The sequence below is a fragment of the Antrostomus carolinensis genome, unplaced genomic scaffold (assembly GCF_000700745.2).
Source record: "Antrostomus carolinensis isolate BGI_N321 unplaced genomic scaffold, ASM70074v2 scaffold3806, whole genome shotgun sequence".
Classification (NCBI taxonomy): Eukaryota; Metazoa; Chordata; class Aves; order Caprimulgiformes; family Caprimulgidae; genus Antrostomus; species Antrostomus carolinensis.
Genome location: NW_010321013.1, coordinates 22501 through 42313, shown reverse-complemented (window position 1 = coordinate 42313; position 19813 = coordinate 22501). Strand labels below are relative to the sequence as shown.

The 19813-nt window shown below is 36.3% G+C and overlaps 1 protein-coding gene across 1 annotated transcript in view; it reads right to left on the bottom strand.

The window, feature by feature from the left end:
• The window catches only part of NEK7 (NIMA related kinase 7), a 50948-nt gene that overhangs the window by 21782 nt on the left and 9353 nt on the right, over window positions 1-19813 (bottom strand). The window contains exons 3-5 of the mRNA XM_010169758.1: window positions 15879-15941; window positions 15217-15327; window positions 437-545 (exon numbers count right to left, since the gene is read on the bottom strand). Coding sequence (XP_010168060.1) covers window positions 437-545; window positions 15217-15327; window positions 15879-15941 — 283 coding nt within the window. The remainder of the gene's footprint in view (window positions 1-436; window positions 546-15216; window positions 15328-15878; window positions 15942-19813) is intronic.

Below are 19813 nucleotides of genomic sequence, written 5' to 3'. Positions count from 1 at the left end.
AAAAGGTGCAAGAGGTGAAAAGACTGGATGGATAGCTGTGCAAGAGTGCAGGTAACAATGCTTGGGAGAGACAATATAGAAGAATAAGAACAGGCCAGAAAACAAGAACCAGAAAAATGAATTGCACAAGCAAAGAGGTAGCAGTGGCAGGGTCTCCTTCACTTACGGAGCCACCACTTATTTTGAAAACCTGGTATCACAAGACAATGCTGCAAATAAATGCTCTCCAAAACAATAGTACAACCACAAACTTGTGTTACACTTTTTCTGTTACTTATAAAACATTATAGAAACATACACTGTGTCAAGCTGTCAGAACTGATTCCATTATGATGTTATTGCATTGAACCAGCACTGAATCCCGATTCTATGATTGTATGAATTCTCACATAGTAAAAGGTTTAGTAAAAACAAATCATTTTTGATCCTATATTACCTCTATGCATAACACGACGAGAATGCATATGTTCCAAGGCACTGCAAAGCTGAACAAAGTACTTCCAAACTGTTCTTTCAGGAATCAACCTCTTCTGTTTCTTAAAATGCTTAAAGAAAAGAGGGTGGATACTGAATATTAAAATTTAAAACTTACCTAAAATTACAGAAAAAAGATAGAAAATCCTTTATTTAAGAACCAAATACAAGAGGCTCACAACCTAATGAGAAAGGTTTAACAAAATTTCTTTACATATAAAGCTTTTCCCTTAAATATTAAGACATGTATCATTAATATATGCATTTAAGTCAGTCAACACAGAGCCACAAATGACATTAATGAAATAAAACTGCTATCCCAAAAAGGATTTACATGGTATTTAGCAATCCTCAGTGCAGGATTAATGTGGTCAGAATAGTCTAGCATACAGTAAGTAGCCACAGAACAAATAAAGGTCAGATACAAAGGTATGTGCCATAGAACTTCCTAAACAAAACACTTCCTTACACTGACATTGATTTCCATAGCCTCATTTTCTAAACAGAAGAAAAAAAAAAAAAAAATAGTAGTGACACACAATCACAAAGATCACGTAGGAAAAGTAGATCAGGTTAGTCTTAGAAACTTCTGCTGTACATAAAAGGGGACTAAAAGAACTGCGGTTTCTGAAAATTTCATAGTGATCTACCTCCTGTTCAAATATTCCATCCTTTATAAACCACCATTACCAATCGCTGGTAACAGTTCAATGGCCTGTTAAAGCTTATATGAAACAATTATACTCTGCTGCATGCATCTCCCTCAAATATTATATTCAGGGACTAGAATAACACAGACCTCCAAAAATACACACTAAAAGCCTGGAATTCAGACAATGTTAAAACACGCAAGTTTGATCATTATAAATTTTGCAGACAAAGGTAAGAAGACTGAAAAATCGTTGCTCGTTTAGTCTCTCTTTATAAAGAATTCATATTTTGAAGTATTTTAAAGTTAAACACAAAGAAAATACATGAATAACATTAATACCAGCAAAATTTTAGATGGAAAGCAAAGTACTTAGATGTATTTTAATAGTGTGTGTACACACACACTTCACATAGGCACACCCTAAGAAAGTTCATATAACAAACATTTATTACTCTGGCAACATAAAAATATTTCCATATACAATGTTAAAATGTGCCACCGAGAAGCTGACAGCTGCATCTACACATTTCAGAGACGTGGAGTATAAGAAAGATGTTTTTAAACTAGCTATAGTGAAATGCATCAGCCATACAAAGGATCATAACATTTCACCAAAATGTTTTCAGTTATAGAGATTATTTCAAAATGCATTTTCATTTAAATGAGGCAAAGCATATAAATTACTTCTTTAAATATAATTTTCTCTCAGTCTTGGACTGAATCCAAACAAACCCTGTGTATCTGTTCTCCCCATAGCTGGATTTGCATATCAGAGGATTGTTTGATGTCAACAGGAAGATGGAGACCAGGTTTCTTTTCATTTAAAAACAAATACACAATACATGTAAGTACGTGCACATGAAAGCACAGTCCCTTGATTTAAAATGCATTCTGAAATTATCATAATTATAACTAGGTACTTTATTTAAACATTCCGAATTATTATTTTTTAACTCAAATCTAAGCACAAGCAGTGACGAAACACCATTCACAAAATGTCTGAAATGGGAAGATTTTCCATTACAGATTTCTATTCTGATGTACTTAAACTACATCAGTGTACTTTCAAAGTATTTATGTACAAGTATTAACATTTTATTCATTTGCCACCTAAAACACTGTAGCTTATTGTAGACTAGAAAATCAGCTTCAGTTCTTACAGTGCAAGCATGCAATATAACAATTTAAGACAGAGTCTCATTCTACTGAAGGCATTAATAATTTTGCGTGATAATAACTTCTCTTTCTGAAAGCATCAATAATATTATTAATCCTGCAGAATTTATCTGTCTAAAGAGGATGCAAAAGAGAGCTGCTGGATTTGCTAACAATATTTAAACAAAGAAGTAGGCACCATTTTTGCTTGTACAGCTTTAAAAATAATCCAATATCTTTAAAATAAACTCACTGAACACCATTTTCTGTAGTAATTAATTATACTACCTTCTTCCATCAAAATACATATTCTCAATGTTTTTTTGGGCTGTTGTCCACCAATAGACAAAACAGTGATGAAAAGCCTTCACTACCCAAAAGGACTGATTTTGCAAAACTAGCTGTTGAAACAAGTTGTATGTTTCTAGGAAACAGTCCAGCAGGCAGTGTTAATTCTGAGAAAAGTCAGTAAGGAAAAAGAATCCCATTCCTGTTCAGAACCTTACCTTCTAACAAGAAATATAAGTCGATGGAAAACATAGTCAAACCTATTTTATGCCAAACAGCATAGTTAAATTCATATAGCACACATTAACTGTTCTGAAAGCAAGCTGCTTTTCTCTCTCTCTCTCCTGCATTTTAAAATAGTCCACAATGCAAAATGCGGTTCTAAGGCTTGTGAGGTTGGCCTCCTTCCTATAGAGAAGCCAAAATGCAGAAGACACGATGCCAAAACAATAAATTTTTAACCCCCAATTGTAGCAGACTGTAGTAGCACCACAAACAGTTAATACCGCAACTGATTCACTGCCTAGTGCTGTAATATCTCAAGCATCCTAAGGTCCACATAATCAACTTAACACACTTATCTTCCTTTGTATACGAGTTGCTATTACCTGCCCAGATTTGACCTCAAAGGAATATAGCCTGACATTCGGCTTTCTAACGTACACTCATCTTCAACAGTTTACTATTCTGCTTCTTCCACCTGTCCGAGGCTCGTAGGACAGTCCTGTTGTCCCTCAGACCACTGACTTTGTAGGGTGTGACATTAAAAAAAAATAATCCTGTTTGAAGTGAAAGATAAGTCTCAACATAGTTGAAACTGGGCAAAAAGGAAACTGCTTGTACATATGAATTAAAACTTTGAGCAGTGTTGCAAGTTAGTGTTTTATCAGGTAAACGGAGAATACCAGGTAGCAGACTGTCTCCTGGAAAAAATTATTTGTTTCAAAAGCCATATCCCATGAAATTTCCATCTCTGTCTTTGATAATGGAATCACAAAAAACTACTTTGAAGAGTTTTCACAATGTCAGTACAGATAAAACTGCAATTCAGTCATTTAATGCAACTGGAAATTTTTGTGGTCGTAAATTTGCTATTCAAATGCCTTGAAGAGCTTTAAGGTAGGCAGGTTCTATCACCAAGTTTGTCTTGTTGTCCCTTTTTACTAAATGACAGAGCAGTTTTGCTATGGGAAAACTGAACTCTCTTGGTTTTTTCTGATGAATTACTAAAAGAAAAAAATAAATATTCTCCAAATGTTTCCATCCTAGTAAAGTTAAATACAGCTGCCCTACACCTAAACAGCATATGCCATTCAGCTGCTAAGAGGCATTAAAAAAAAAAAGGTAAGTAAAAGATAGATAGAGAAAAAAATATAAAAGCATAGAATTATATTATACTGAATTTCTAAAGATGACGCTTTAAAGGTCAAATTATGAAAGTGAAAATGACAGCAATTAGCAAATGGTCTTACCTAGGCTTAACAAGCACAGTTCAGAGAATATCCCTAAAGGAAATATGCAGACCTATGTTTGGCTTTTATAAGAAAATTAAGGATTTCCTGCAGGTTAGTGAAGAACAGTGAGAATAGATTATTTCAATACAACTGGAGGTTTCAGACACAACTGCCTACATCTCAGTAACCATGCTTCGAAAAAAATTATCATTCATTTCTGTTGTTAGTATCTCAGGGAACTTTAAGGTGTGATTTAGCCTGGTTTAGACCTCATTGAATTGGAGAAAAAAAAAATAGGAATAAATAGAAAAATGATGCAGAAAGGATTATTACAAGGAACTTCCAAGTAGCATGTTCTTGGCCATTTCTGCCTATGTTTCTTTGGGAGGTTTTTTTTCAATATGGGCAAAAAGAAAGAACAGAGACAGGAAAGAGGAGGTCAGGCAGCTGTAATAGGAAATTATGGAAGCGTGAGCTAGAGATTTCACTCTGTGAATACAACAGAAAAACTATAACTGGCAACAGCGTGCAGGCTCAGAAAATTAGAACAGTAAAGATGAACCTCAACATCTCTGCATTTTGGAGTAAAAACCAGAGACTCGTATATAGAAATGAAGTTTCTACATAAGTTTTACTTTCTATTTAAAAGGCTACATAATTCTAGCAGGAAAGCAGTGTCCCTGGAGTTTTGTCTGGTGCTGTTTGTTCAGGAATTCAGCTGCCCATCTTCTTAGACTGTCCTACGTTTTCTGCCATTTCTCCTTGCTTTCTATGCAGAACAAAAATAGAACTTTCCACCACAACTTGATTCATTCATCCAATTTGATCATGAGGTGGCTCAATTTGCCTCCATTTCAAGAGTAGCAGCTGTCTCTTAGTTGGGAAAATAGAACAAATGCAAAAAAAACTTAAACTATTTGGCATCTACCAACTCAACACACAGAAAGTAACAAGTAGTTGGCCAATAAAGTGACTAATAATAATAAATTTAAAAAAACATTTACCTGTTTCTTTTTCCAACTTTTCTTTACAGTTGTTTACATTTCCAGTTACTGAAGAAGCCATATATTTTTTTTTCCCCTCCAGAATCCACAAAAAAAAGCTTTTTTTTTTTTTTTTCTTTTTAAAATCAATCCTCCTCTGTTAGTGATCTTGGTATACAAAAAGTAACTTTATTTAATCAATAGCAACGAAGAACTAAGAGACAGTACAAAAACTAATAAACAGAATAATCGTACTAATAGGAATACCACTAGCATCAGAAGGCCAAATTAGCAGAATGAAACTATGGTCTTTCCTAAAAATAAATAAATAAATAAATAAATAAAAAATAAAAAAACCCCACCACATGAATACCACAGCACTGAGACAGAAACATCTTCTCAACCATGATCTTTTCACATGCAATCAAAATAAAAACATCTACTTGCAAGAAATAGAAAGCCTTGTAAGGAAAATGCAACTCAGTTGTCATACTTTTCATTTTTATATATTCCTTCATGCTAATGATATATTAATCAGACTGTTAATAAGACTCCTGATTAAACTCAGATTTCTTAGAAAGCCTTGAACAAAGTAACTTTAAATATATATAAAAATATTTTTTATACAACTGCCTTTACAAGGATTCCTTTCATTTTTCCTTATTAAGTAGTCTACCTATAGTCACCCTGTTCAATCCAACATTTTTGCCCACACCAAAAACCAAGAACACAGTGTTCAGAGATAAAGATCACCTAATGAAATCAGATCTACTTGCAGAGCCACTAAAAAAAAAAAAAATGTCTAGTACTGCATCATTTTCATTGTCTCTGCTGTTACCACTGAGCGGGGCTTCTTAAAACACACAGCCACATGTTTAAATTCAACAGTATTTGTTTACATGCATCTCTCTCCAATAAATCCCCTTGGGAAAACTGGTACAGCATGAAGAGGTGAAACTTGTGCTTGAATCATTAACTCTACTTCCTAATAAAAAGCAATAACATGACACAGTAAATACAGAGGCTACCATCTTAACTTTTTTTTTTTCTTTTTACTGTAAATAAGGCAGACAAATTTGAAATCATCTCTCTTCCTTCTCAGCAAGTTATTCATATAGCACAAACACTGACACGGCAATTTTTGCACAAACAACTGTGTGAGAAACTAAAAAGAATCTCCACATACTATTTGCAGGGTATTTCAAACAATAAAAGCACACAGAACTTTATTATTTAATAAAATCATTCAATTCTCCCTGTTCTTTAAATGCTCAGGGAGCCAGACAACTCTAGCACCAGTGGGCAAAGGCAGAGATTAAATACCGCCAGCATTTCTACCCCAGTTAAAGCTATTTGAACAGTTTGCGTACTAGTTAAATGAAGTTTAACATTAACTTTTCATAGCTGACTGACACGATTACTCTCCCTGCAAGTACAGCCAGTCAACTTACACAACAGTTTCAGGTGTGATGTCTGTGAAGGGGACTGTCCACAAGACAAAACAGTGTTGATAGTCTAATTATTTTAGCAGAAAATCTGCCGCTTATTCTGATTGTTCCAGTGGCAGACAGAGACAATGGCCAATTCACAGAAAAACTGACAAGGCTGCCTGGCAATTACCCAGCCCAATTACCCCACTGGTTACAAACTGCAGGACCAGTCAGCTTTCCTTCTGCCAGCACATATATGTAACTTGCACATGGTAAACTGCTGACGCTGCTCTCATTCTGGTTACCTGTAGCTGAGAGCAAAGGTGACAGTCGAGCAGCTGTCAGACACCCCAGGAACACACGGCTATGGGGAGCAGAAGCTCACCAGAACTAGCTCTCCTGCCTTGGAAGGGCTCTATGCCTCTGTTTTCTGGTTTTTCTTTTAGTACATCACAACTCCATCCACAGAGTGGCTGTTTCCCCTGAGAACACCCAGTCCCCCTTTTTTCACCTGCTACGCACCTAGCATGCATATAGATATATATATATATATATACATACATATACACACACACACACGAAGTTGAATAAGGATACACTATTTTTCAATTGGGGCGGTTGGGGGGTATATTAAGAAAAAGATTTTTAGTATCTTTAAAAAAAGGTTAGTGGCAAAAATTATCCTGACAGGTTCAAGGCCCCAGATTTCTCCTTTAAGAAAAAGCACATAAAAATAATTTAGCTTTGATCTGTAGTTAGCACGCACTGTGTTATAGTCTCCTAGCATATTATATGTTTCTTCAACTACACTATCTTTCAAAAGTCTTTTGAAAAATGAATACACAAAAAAGCTAAGAGTAAAGGTGATACAGGATGTTAAAAATAATTGTCAAAAAATATTTTGAAGTTTTTATCATTTCTCAATTACAATTTAGCAAGGTGCCAAACTCTTCTATATTATAAAACATAAACACATGCTAAGCAAAAAGCCTACAGGTTGTGAGGTCTGGCATGCAGGGGTAGTGGAGTTTTTTTATTCTTTAAATTAAATCTAGTAGTCATGGCAGGAGGGGGAAGCACGAGAGACACAGATACTGCTGAAAATCAAAAGAACCAGATTCCATGTTTTAAAATTTGCATTTATAGATCATGATAAATCAGTATCATAAAAAGAAATACACAAACATGTACAAAAGACTACTTTAAAAATACTTTTTCCACAATCATGATGTCAAGTATTTGGAAATAAACATATATATCAGAAAAAAAAAAATCTCAGAACTAAAGCCACCATAATTCCTCCCCCTTGAGAGTGTGTGTGCATGCAGTTTTCAGTTCTGTTTTCTTTATGTCAAAAGACCCTTTTCTCATTCATTTGTGACACTCAGCTAATGAGCAGTTTGAAAACGTCTCTAGGCCTTATTTATTGTGCACTATTCAAAACCTACTATTAAATGTAAGTTTCAGGGAGGCTACAGCTTCCTGGTATGCATCACTGGAATATCAAATTAATAAAATAAACTTTGTGAAGTTTATTTCCACAAATGGCCTTCAAAATTATGATGTAGTAATATCCCCATTTTACAGATCAGAATGGGGGCAAAGAATTAATATTAAAAGTGTTAATTAATTCAGATACCAATTTAAGCATCTCCTTTTCAATGTATTTAGCTTTATGAAACAGTTCATCTTCAAAGCAGAGTTTCCACTCAGAACATAAAGTTGTGAACACTCAATACTTCTACAAATCCAACCCCAGAGTTCTACCTTGATTATCAGAAATACAGAATGAAGCAATTACAATTCCCACTAAAAAATAGTAGTTGAAGTGGCTTATAGAGTATCCCTTAGGAATAATACCAGAGACAGTAAGAAAGGATGGTCTTTGGAAGAGCATTCAATTGTATTAACTATGAAACCTTTGTCTTTCTCAAATTCCCTGCCTTGAAAACAACCACTGCAGTGAAGGTGGCAGCACAGACACAACAAACAGTTCTGCGTGTACTGCAGCACCAGGATTCCTACCCAGAGTAGCTGCACCCTTAACACTGAATAGAGCACTGGTTTTTCAAAGAAGGAATAAACCTATAATTCGCTGGAGTGTAAGATATTCAGTTGTAGGATTTTCTAGCCTTTGAGTGCTTGATTTTACAGATTCAGTGTTGCTTCCTTAAGTTATAAGCAATTACAATTCCCACTAAAAAATAGTAGTTGAAGTGGTTTATAGAGTATCCCTTAGGAATAATACCAGAGACAGCAAGAAAGGATGGACTTTGGAAGAGCATTCAACAACTACAGAAATGCAGGTTCTCTATTATACTGCTATGCACAGCTTACCCGAGCCGGCACTTTTACAACCACAGGTAGTATTGCAGCCATGTAACTTGTACAACAGAGCATCATCCTCCAGCAGGAAATGGACGGGTACTGCCCATCAACTTCATTTACACTTGCCCACAGCAGCAGAACAGCAACACTCCTGAACCTTGAGTCCCATTCCTCACTCTATGTGGAATATTGGTATTCATTCACTCACTCGACAGGACACCTTCTTCTTTGTGTTCCCCTGTATTTGCAATTCCTATCCAACCTGTCTCTTCTCTGCCTCCACCCCAGGCCTGTCCCTTCCCTATTTTTGTCACTTCATCCCATTTTCTCCATTTACACAATTGCACCCTGTCACCAGCCAGTCTGAGTTAACTCCCCAGTGGCAGCCAGTTTGTCTCTAGGATCCTTACCCAGTCTGTCCTGTTCTCTGGCAACACATTACCTCTTCTCTAATCTCACTGTGCTCACATCCAGTACTGGGACTCCCATTTCATAGTTTCCCAATCCATTCCCTTATTCTCTTACACTCTTCAGTCTCTACTGCCTCGTGGCATAACTTCCTGGTCTACCTTCCCTCAAAAACTGCTCACCAGCTGGTCCCAGTCCACTTGTCTTCCCTATTCCCAGTGAGATCCCATCTCTCCCCACTTAAGGATCACTTAGCTGTGTGTCCCAGCCTACTCTTCTGTCCGCCTACTTGTTTGTCTTCTCCACGTTCATCTCAGATTACTCCCTTCCCTGTGTTGTTAGAAAGAATAAATACCCTCCGAGAGATAGGAAAGTTTCAGTTTACTGAAAGCATCTGGAAAAAGCTATTTCTGGCAAAGCCATTTCAGTCACCCATACTACAGGCTGAAGCATTCACAGTCACTCAGACAGAACACAATGCTGTCGGCACTAAGAGACACAAGAGGTTCACTGCAACTCTGCATGTACAGAAATTCTCCACTTTGGCTGCTCTGCTCCAGCAATTTCTCTTAAGCACACAGGAACTCTTGTGTTAGAAGAATGTAAGTTTAGGTAAGTTTTCACAGCCATCATTGTAAGAAAAATCCCCTTTTCAAGTTTTAAATCTCTGTTTCCAGGCAGAAGTGGCTTACAATATTTCAGATACAATGGTTGCTAGACATGAAAATAAATAAATAGATTAAAAAAAACAACCAAACATACATCTCAGCAGAGTAATATATTTTTCCTTAGCCATCTACTAAACCATACAATATTTTTGGAAACATACCCTCGAGCAGGCAGCTGGCATGCAACACTTTAGTGTGAAATTGTTATATTTTGACAAACTGAGAAGACATTCTCACAGAGCTAGATCTTCGGCAACCCTAAGAGCAAACAGTTACTGTGCTGCTACTCACGTGCATGCACAGCAGAAAACAGCTTCTGCAACACTGCCGTTCAAACTACACTGGAGACATCACCACGGTCCCACCAGTCTTCCAAACAAGAAAGTTAACTGTCTCCTACAACTGCTAAAGTTGTAAATCGATGTTTCGTACGACAAAGAGATAGCCAAACAATATAGTTAGTTAATAGCTGAGGGCTTCCCAAAACGCTAGGTCATGCCCTGGGAAGGGGTAAACACATGACCTGCTGAATTCTGACATGGCACCTCTTCCTTACACCGGTGCTTCCCTAACATCATTACTGCCAAAAATCTTCCAATTATCACAGCAAAAGAAAATTAACACTCTCGCAATTGAACAAAGTCAAACTATAGCTAACATGTGCTACCAATATTCATCAGATGAAAATGTTTTTTTCTGACAGTGGGGTTATTTCTATCACATTGCCAGGAGAGCAATCCACCAGAAAATAGTCAAGTGATGAGTTTCCATTCTCAGCAACGTAACCAGCTTCACTGCAGTGAGAATGGTCACTCATGGGCTACTAGCCATCCAGCAACCCAGGGCAGCTAACCTGCAGACAGAAAAAGCAGTGAGCTTCTGCAGCAGTACATGCCCCCTCAGCTCTCTGCCATGCTGTGAGATCAGTGGGGCAAGAAGCACTGCCAAGTCCACCAAAGCAACTCATGCAGAAGTTTCTGGCCCGCACCTTATCACCACCCAAGTTCAGAATTATGTGAATGACCCTCTATTCAGTGCTGTCTAGCCTCACAGACACCACTGAACACTTAAGACACAGCAGATTTTAACAACCCCATGCCCCTATGTTCCTTCCAAATCCACTGTCATTACCTCATCTCTGTAAATCCCAGAAGAGGCTGTCATCTCACCCTGGTGCCACCTCACACGATAACACACTCGGGCTGCAGCCACATGGATTCTGCAACAGAATCATGGTTGCTTCACACAGGTAGGAGGGGCACTCTGGGCTGGCAAAGCTGCCAGTGACTGAAGCTAAAATTGCTTCCACTCTTTAAGCCCTTCAAAAAGGCAAAGTGTCCCATAATGCAGCACAAGGAAGTTAGTCAAGCCCAGAGTACTGCAAGTAAGTTCCAAAAAAACCCACTGCTAATATATTTTGGCATCGGGAGAGGAGGGACAGTCTGCATCCCAGACCATGTGGAGAAGAGAAATTGCCTGATGCAATTTCACACAGTGAAGCTCAAAATATCCACCACTGGTGAAACATCAGTGATACTTCAAACAAGTCTAAACAGAGCTCCAGCTCCTGCAAAGAGTAATTTAGATATGCATCAGTTGCTTGGAAAGAAGTTACTACCACTGTATTTTGACTGTCCTGTAAAAAACAAGTACGTTTAAGGACAAAGAATTCCCCGTTCCCAACTACAGAAACCTGAAATATCAATATGAACTTCATACTCATATGAGAAGTTCTGAAATATTTATCTTATTTTATCCAATTATACTACGGTTGAGCTTTTTTAATTTAAAGTTGAAAAAAATACACACAAAAAGTGTACTCTGTAGAGTGGGTGAAGTGCCTAGGTGACATTTCATAGAATTCAAATTATTTTCCATCTATGTTGAGAAAGCTGCAAACATACTTTCAACTTTTCAGATGAAAGCTTTCATGCTTGTTCCCAAAATATGATTAACTTCCTTAAGATCTGTATGACATATTCAGTTTAATGTTTGCATTTTTTTTTTTGGTGTGCTAAAATTATTTGCCAGAAAAACTAAAAATATCTGTGGAAACGAAATAGACCTAGAAGTTTATTGTCAATATTAAAAAAAAACAAACAAAAAACAAACAACACCCAAACAACCACAACATTTTAGTGTCTTGGTAACATCTCTTCTTACAAGCCTTTCTAATAATTTCATATTTAATCTTAAATAATATGCTAATTATTCTGCTAGATAGTTCAAATTCTCGTTTCAACATCTTCAGCACCAGCTTTACTAACTAGTTCTTTTTACTGAATCATTATGATATATTTTCTTGATTAATGCAATTAGTAGATTCTTCTTTATTTATGTCATTTTCTTTATCCAATATATCAACTGTTGCTTTAAAATAATAATAATAACAACAACAACAACCACCCCAAACCAAAAAAGCCCAAAGAACAATTTTTTCCCTGTCACTGGCTGTGGTGGTGGAGAACCATGACGAATAGGAAAAGGGAACAAGCCTCAAACCTGCTTTACAACATATTTGGTATTGCAAAAGGAGGTGGTTATTACAAGGCAACAACAGGAGTTCTCATGAGCTACCCTTAACCTTGGTAGCCATGTACTGTCACCACGTTCCATAGTAGCGACCACAGACCATCAACGATTGGGAACTAGCACAATAGTCACTGATTATCTACTTGTCAAATCTCTGATGTAATAGTATCCAGCAGCCTAATTCACAGATAGAGAAAATCAATAATTTTTCCTTCTTTCACCATCCCTACACAGGGGATGCATAGTAATGAGGTACATATTCTAGTGCAAAACCAACTGTAAGTCAAATGCAAGTACTTCCCTCTCACTGATCATGTTTGCCTCTCAGTATCACTGACATGCCACAGCCAAGAATTCTACCAGGCCATTAAAAGCTGTACGATAAGAAAATCTCAATTTTGAATCTTCCTACTTTTGAGAATGGAGGCTGTACTGTAACATCTGCCTGTGAGAGAGGTAATAAACAATAAAATTAAGATAAAGTGGATTAAATCTGTGTATGCACATACATAAACACCCAGAGAGAACACACGAGATCCAAATCACATAATGAAATTAGAGGTAAATGCTAATGCACAGCTGCTTTTTTTTTTTTTTTGGGGGGGGGGGGGGACATACAGTAGATTATGTGAATTCTATTACAATCCATAAGAATGCACCAAGTGATTTTCCTCAGTTGTCTACTCAATGGGGACAAAGAGAGTATTATTCACAGGTAACAAAAAGGATGGTACAAAAGCTGGGCACCGAGGATGTGGATCATTAAGGGAAGAAGTAAAGAATTAATTAGAGTGCACTGTGAGGCACAGCAGCTTTGCTGCTGTATTCTCTGATGTGCCGGTAACATCGTAACAAATACGTTTTTCTAAAACTACTAGTTCAGTAGTTTTCCCTCACATTAACATAGGTTTCAGTGTCCTTCAAGCTGTGGTCATTTACAATTTCAAAAACACATCTGATCCTTTCTACAAATCACACAAAAAGCCTAGTACCCAAACACTTTTCTAGGGGCGTCTTAATGTCTTGCAACAAACTTAGAACAGCAGTCTAGCAAGAACACTTGAAACCAAAGCACTGTTTGTTTTAATAACACAACACAGTTATTTACCTTCGTAGTGCGACAGGCAGCCATTCTGCTAGGAAGTTTCCACACCATTACAGATCATTTATTTTTCAGGCAATTTTTAAAATACTTCTTTAAGAAGACGCTATATAAGTGATGCACCCCACATTTAAACTCATACCATCCAAGTAGTCTACCAAATCATTTCCTCCACCAACAGCATGAAGACAGAGTGCATTGTGACACCTCATACATATTTAATAATAGCCTGATAGGCTGTCATTGACATCAAACAGAAATCTAAGTTTGCTACATTAAACATGATCCCTGTGTTAAGAGGACAATCACAAAGTGCCTCCAAGATTGAGCCTGTAAGAAATACCCACCAACTTGGACAAGGTGTAATGAGGCCAACTGCACTGAAGAAGCCATTATTCACACACTGGATTTCAAATAGGGGAGGGGGCAAAAAAAGGTGGGGGGCACTGGAAGCAGAGGAAAAAGAAAAAACTTCAATGGGTCATAAAACCAGACATGCCATGAGGCAATCTGTCACAGAGTACTCATATTAATAACTGTTGTGTCAAAACTGAACATTCAAAAGAAGAGACAAACCTTTCTTTATGTTTTATTAAATGTAAGCCCACAGAATTAATAATTCATGAGATGAAGAAAAATATTAGATTTGGATATAAATATTAACAGAACGCTGTCAACCCGTTCAGAACCAAATTTTGACTGTTCTGCCTTACAATTATCAATCTAGAAAGGAATATTCTTCAAAAGCTAAAAAAAAAAAATCAGTATGAAAATCATTAATGAAGAAATTAACATTCTCTATTCATAATGTCCTAAGCAAAACAGTAGAATTCTGTTCTGTGTCCAGCTGCTGCTGAGTGATCGTTAGCTGATTGGCATTATTTGTTCCCAGAGTTACACTGTTGACAAAAATAACACTGGTGTGCACACAAGAAAGTACACCAAAGAGACATACTAAAACCAAGACACAGTGGATAAGGGGTACGAAAAGAGGGGAAGTAGTTGTCCTATGACAAACAAAGATTAAAAAGCTAGTTAAAAGTTAATATCAGTTTCAGAATACAAAGTTAATACAACGGGTCTTGGATAAATTTTTCCAATTAGCTAAAGAACAAGCATTTTAAAACTACATAAGAAAGCAATCAACCTGTAATACAAAACCACATATCAGTAAGCTCATTGCATGTGATTTCAACCAAATATGAAATATATTTTCAGAACATTTGTTAGTCTCATGATAGAGAAATATTTACCTAGACCTATAAAATGATGCAGTTATTTCCATTTTAATCTTTATTTTGTTTGCTAAAGTGGTTAGCAGTTGAAGTTCAGGATTCAGAAGAAACTTATTTTGCTTTACAACACCAGCCTTTCTCTGCTTTCACTACAATTATAGAGAATAGAATATTGGCACACAAAATCAGGAACGCCATCAAAATGCATTGTTCTAAATGGCAGTGACAGTGCTTTTCTTTATATATATTTTTTTAATTCTCCTCAGCGCTAATATAATTTCAGCCTAGTTATGTCCCCATCTGTGCTCACATTCTGGGCATCGGTATTAAAAATACTTACATCAATATTGGGCATACATAAAAAAAAGTCAGTCTAACACTCCACTCTTCTCCAGAGTTCCTGACGTTTTCGCTGCATTTCACCCAGGGATGAGAACACAGAATGAAAAGGCAAAGAAATTGAACACTACATACATTTATTTTATTTTTTTTAAAGTTAATTCCTACCTTTATCATTCTAGAGAGATCTCCAGCATCAGCTAATTCCAACACTATGTTCAGTTCATTGTCTTCAATGAATGAGGCATAATATTTAATTACATTTGGATGATTCAGTTGCTAAAATAATCAGAATAATAGTGCATATTTTAGTGTAGAGCACATCTTATATTGTAAGAATTACATATGAAACATTCTTATCTAGGCAAACAAAACAATCCCTAAAATCTATTTCAGTACGATACAAGAAGTATATGTTTATCAGAAGAATTTAGAGATAAATGTTTTACAAGAACATGATGACATTTTAGGATGGACTTGATGCTTGAAGTTGCAAATTTAGAGGAATTTTGCTTCAATGTAGCTATGCAACAGCATGCTAAACTTATCTGAAACAGCAAAGTCAAATTTTAAAATAAGCATTTTAATGTACACAGGACATAGTTATTTACAATACTGTGGTTTTAGCAGAAACTTCTGCCTGAAAAGTTACCCATTTTTCTATAGGATTGACTTCTTAAAGTCAATTTTTAAAGCAATAAAGATTAAAAAACTCCTTAAGTGAGGCTTATAAAAACTCTAGGCAGACAATAGTGGATACCTCAAGTATACCTATGAAAAACTTAATATACTTTGATGAGGGCTGCACATTTTTTAAGCAAGTATTTTACCTTAAGAAGATCTATTTCTTTGATGCAGTCAGCACGGGCTTTGGCATCCATTAAATCAAATATCTAGGCACAAGAGAGAAGATATTTTTATTAAGTGATGAAAATACAGCAAATCAAGTTATCGTTATCATTATTTCATAGCATGCATAAAGCAACTTGCATTATGCATTTCATGGCAAGAGGCAACATTGCAGTAAGAAATATTCCTAATGCTCTGATGTACTGATTCACTGCTATATCGATTCTTTTAGGCCCCTCATAGGAAACAAGTTCATTGTAAGTACAAGTTTTCCAGTTACTTAATTGCTACCTTCGCATATCTGTTCCAACGCACAGAAATAATTCAGCATGTTTCCTTCAAGCTGGTTCTAATACAAATGTCAGCTTCCTCTCCCATGCCTGCCACACCATTATCACAAACTGATTCTTTCTAGTACTGAGCACTCCTTTTTTTCCCCAGTCTCTTGCCAGTCTTCCTTTTCTATTCTAAATAATGCATACACTTTTACTCTCTCTCAGGATCAAAACTTCATTGTCACCTCCAATTCTTTCTCTCCCATTTCCTTCCCTTCAGCAAGCAAAGCAGTGATTTGGGTTCTGTAATTTGTTTACTAGAGCACTTTTTTCGAAGCCCTCATCTGTCACCTTGACTTTTACAGCCTTTTACAGTTAGACATCTCTGCTCTTCATTTTTTTCCTACTTCCCATCTGTTCCAAATTACTTTGCAATGTATCTCATTTTGGCCTCCTCCAGTTAACCACATTACTCTCCACTAATTTCAGTTTCTGTTTGGAGTAATTTTTTCCTGCCATTAGAGTCCTTGTCTATGTTCTACACATCTGTATTTGATCTAATGTCTTTCTATTTTCACTCTTTTTTTTTTTTTTTTTAACCACCTTTGGGTTCTCTTCTCACTTTCTCAGATGTGCATCTCCATACACTGCCACCAACTACTCCCCTTAGAAATGACCAAAACGTTACTTCCTCAAGGAGCCCTTCCCGTCTCATTTGCCATTAAGAAGAAAGTGTATAATTAAGAAGTAATGTAAGAAGAAAAGGGGGAAGAGGAAGGCAAGAAGAAAACAAAATGACTTACCAAGAAAGAAAGGGAATAAACCATTTCACAACTACTTGTATATTAATGCCAGGATGATGGGAAATAAACGAACTGAACTAGAAGCAATTATTCAAGGAGGAGACTGTCAGGGACTTAACAAAAACACAGCAGGGTAAATCACAAGAAAGGAACGCTAACTCTTAAGAAATAAAGTGATTTCAGATGTAGTAGAAGAGTATTATACACAAAATTATAGGAATAAGTATTAAGAGGTAAATAACACCATGGCTAACAATAAAACCTGCTGCATTTTTATTAGAATGCTAGGGTGTTAATTAGACTAACAATAAATTCTAATTCTTGACTCCACTTAAGAGGTCAGGATCACAGGGTAATTCAGGTTGAAGGTGTGTTTTTCTCTAGTCAGCATAAATTGCACAGCGCAATACACTCTTATTTAAAATTTTAATTATTTTTCCCCAATTTCTGTTTTCAAGGACTATGATACAATTAACATTTCTACAAAAGAACTGTTTCCACTATCTGTTGAAAACCTAATAATAAGCAGAAGTTATATTAAATCTTTTTATGATGTGCCAGTTTTCATGAAGAGCGTAATCAAAATATCTCATTGCAGTAAGCACTATACCTTAGTTAGCAATTACTGTGAAATTCCTGAAAATAATTGGGTAAATATAGCTGAAGAGACTTAGGATAGCATTTTAAAAGCCCTTATCAATTTTTCTTTCTACTTAGCAAGAACACTAAATGAAACAAAAAGTCTATTTTTAATCCTCAGTTTCTCATCTCCCACTGCAATCAAGAGCATACAAAGGAAGAGCTGAAGGACAAGCATATGCTTATTCCAAAATATTCACCTCTGTGTGCTACACAACTAAGGGATCTCTGGTAACTTTGAATTGAATCATTTCTGCAGTACCTTCATGTGAGAGTAGATTATCATTTTATTCTTTCAGCATTCTAGAAATACCAGTTTTAAGTACTGTCAAGAGCTATTGATATTTTTAGAGTAGTTTCTAAGCTATTTCAAGATACAGAGCAGGAACTCTCCCCTATGCAGATGTGTAAACTAAACAAAAAGGCTGCAAAGCATGAAAACAACTTCCTGAGTAAAGTTCTTAACATACATGCTTACACATGCAACTAGAGCTCCTAGAAGGCTGTATGCATAGCAAGAAGATTTAAAAACATTTAACTACCAGACAGAAAATATCAGGCCTTAGCTTCCAAGTGTAGACTGTATCTGGTCTGAATTAACAGCTACCAATTTAACTCAGCACCTGAAGTAATAGGCCGAGTTGGGAATCTAATTGAAGATTAGATTGACTCTAGTTAGAGATTAGAGTCCTCTTGCCCTGAAGTCCATAACTTTTCCAAGCTTTCCTTTTCAGTATTGGAAAGGATAAAGGTCTAACCTCAGTATTTAAGTGACGATTTAACCTATTTCTGTTTTAAATTCCATACAAAATAAAACTACCAAAAAAATTGCCAAAGCAAAACACAAGCAGGACTGCTCTAACATAAACCTACAGACAGGCAAGTAAAAAAAAAAAATACTTTAATACACATAAATATTAACAGATATGATATTGCATAGCAACAATGAACATTAGAGTATTTTGGTACCATAGTGCTGCTGTGCTGAGACAACAGTGCTTCATAAAGTGTGAAATTACAAGTGCTTTCCTAAGATTAATTATCTCTAATTCAGGCCTGAAGTAGCAATCCACTGACAATGCACAATGAATAATGAATGTAAGTGCTAGATAAAAGGATTCATTGTCTGAATCTCTAACACAGGGATCTCCCATTTTGGAATGAAAGGGAAGGAAAGGCGGAACAATGTAAGGCAGAAACGTAATGAATCTGGAATTTTGTTAAAAAATGCAGTTTCACATAATACTTTAAATTTTGAGCTGCTAAGGTTTACTTAAAAATAGCTCATAAAGTGAATACAGCCTTACAGTCACTGACTTTAGATATTTACAACTCTTTTGCCCTTTAAGGATGTTTTGTGAGCGTTTATTCCAGTTCCTAGCAGTTGTTTACTTCCCCCTCGGAAGTGACCACTGGAGCGCTCCTTGCTCGCAATGCCACACCGTACCTCAGAGTGTTGATGGCTCTGTTGCAAGGGTTACCTCGGGCAGCAGTAGGAGCGATGTACCGCTTCTTCCTCAGGCATGATCTTTCAGTACAGCTTGGACCTCAGACTTAACACATGTTAAGAAACCTAGCTAGAAGCTCTTCAAACTTAAACTGCTATGTTCACAGTTTATCTGTGGTTGATCTTTCCTGATGTTTCTTTGATTCATAGTTTAGTTTAGACATTAATGGAAGTGAAGTAATGCAGATTTGTTTTTCAATTCTGGTTTTATTTAGGTAATATTTCAACAACATCTCAGAAACACAGTTCCATGGAAAAAAGAGATAACTTAATTATTATAAATACCACTTCCCTAATCACAAAAAGGCAAACCACACATGGGAGGATGAAGCACAAATGGTACAACAAGAAGAAAAGACCCAACATACTATTTTGTGTATTCTGCTGGTTAAATACTAGAAAGAAACTGCAAATTAAACAGTTTTTACTCTGCTACATATCCTACTGGAAACTGAATCAAGAATACTACTACTTCATGTCATCCGGACTCAGCAGCAACTACAAATTCAGAAAGAGTGGTTTCTGTCACCATCTGCTTGTCCTTCCTCCCACAGCATCTTACTGCCACTTGCTTCTGCTCACATAGAGTTCCACAAACATACATATTGTACACATTAATGTAACATTTATCAATATTGTACATATTTCAGCCAAATACAATTTTAGTAGCAGAAAATAAACAATCTTGTTGG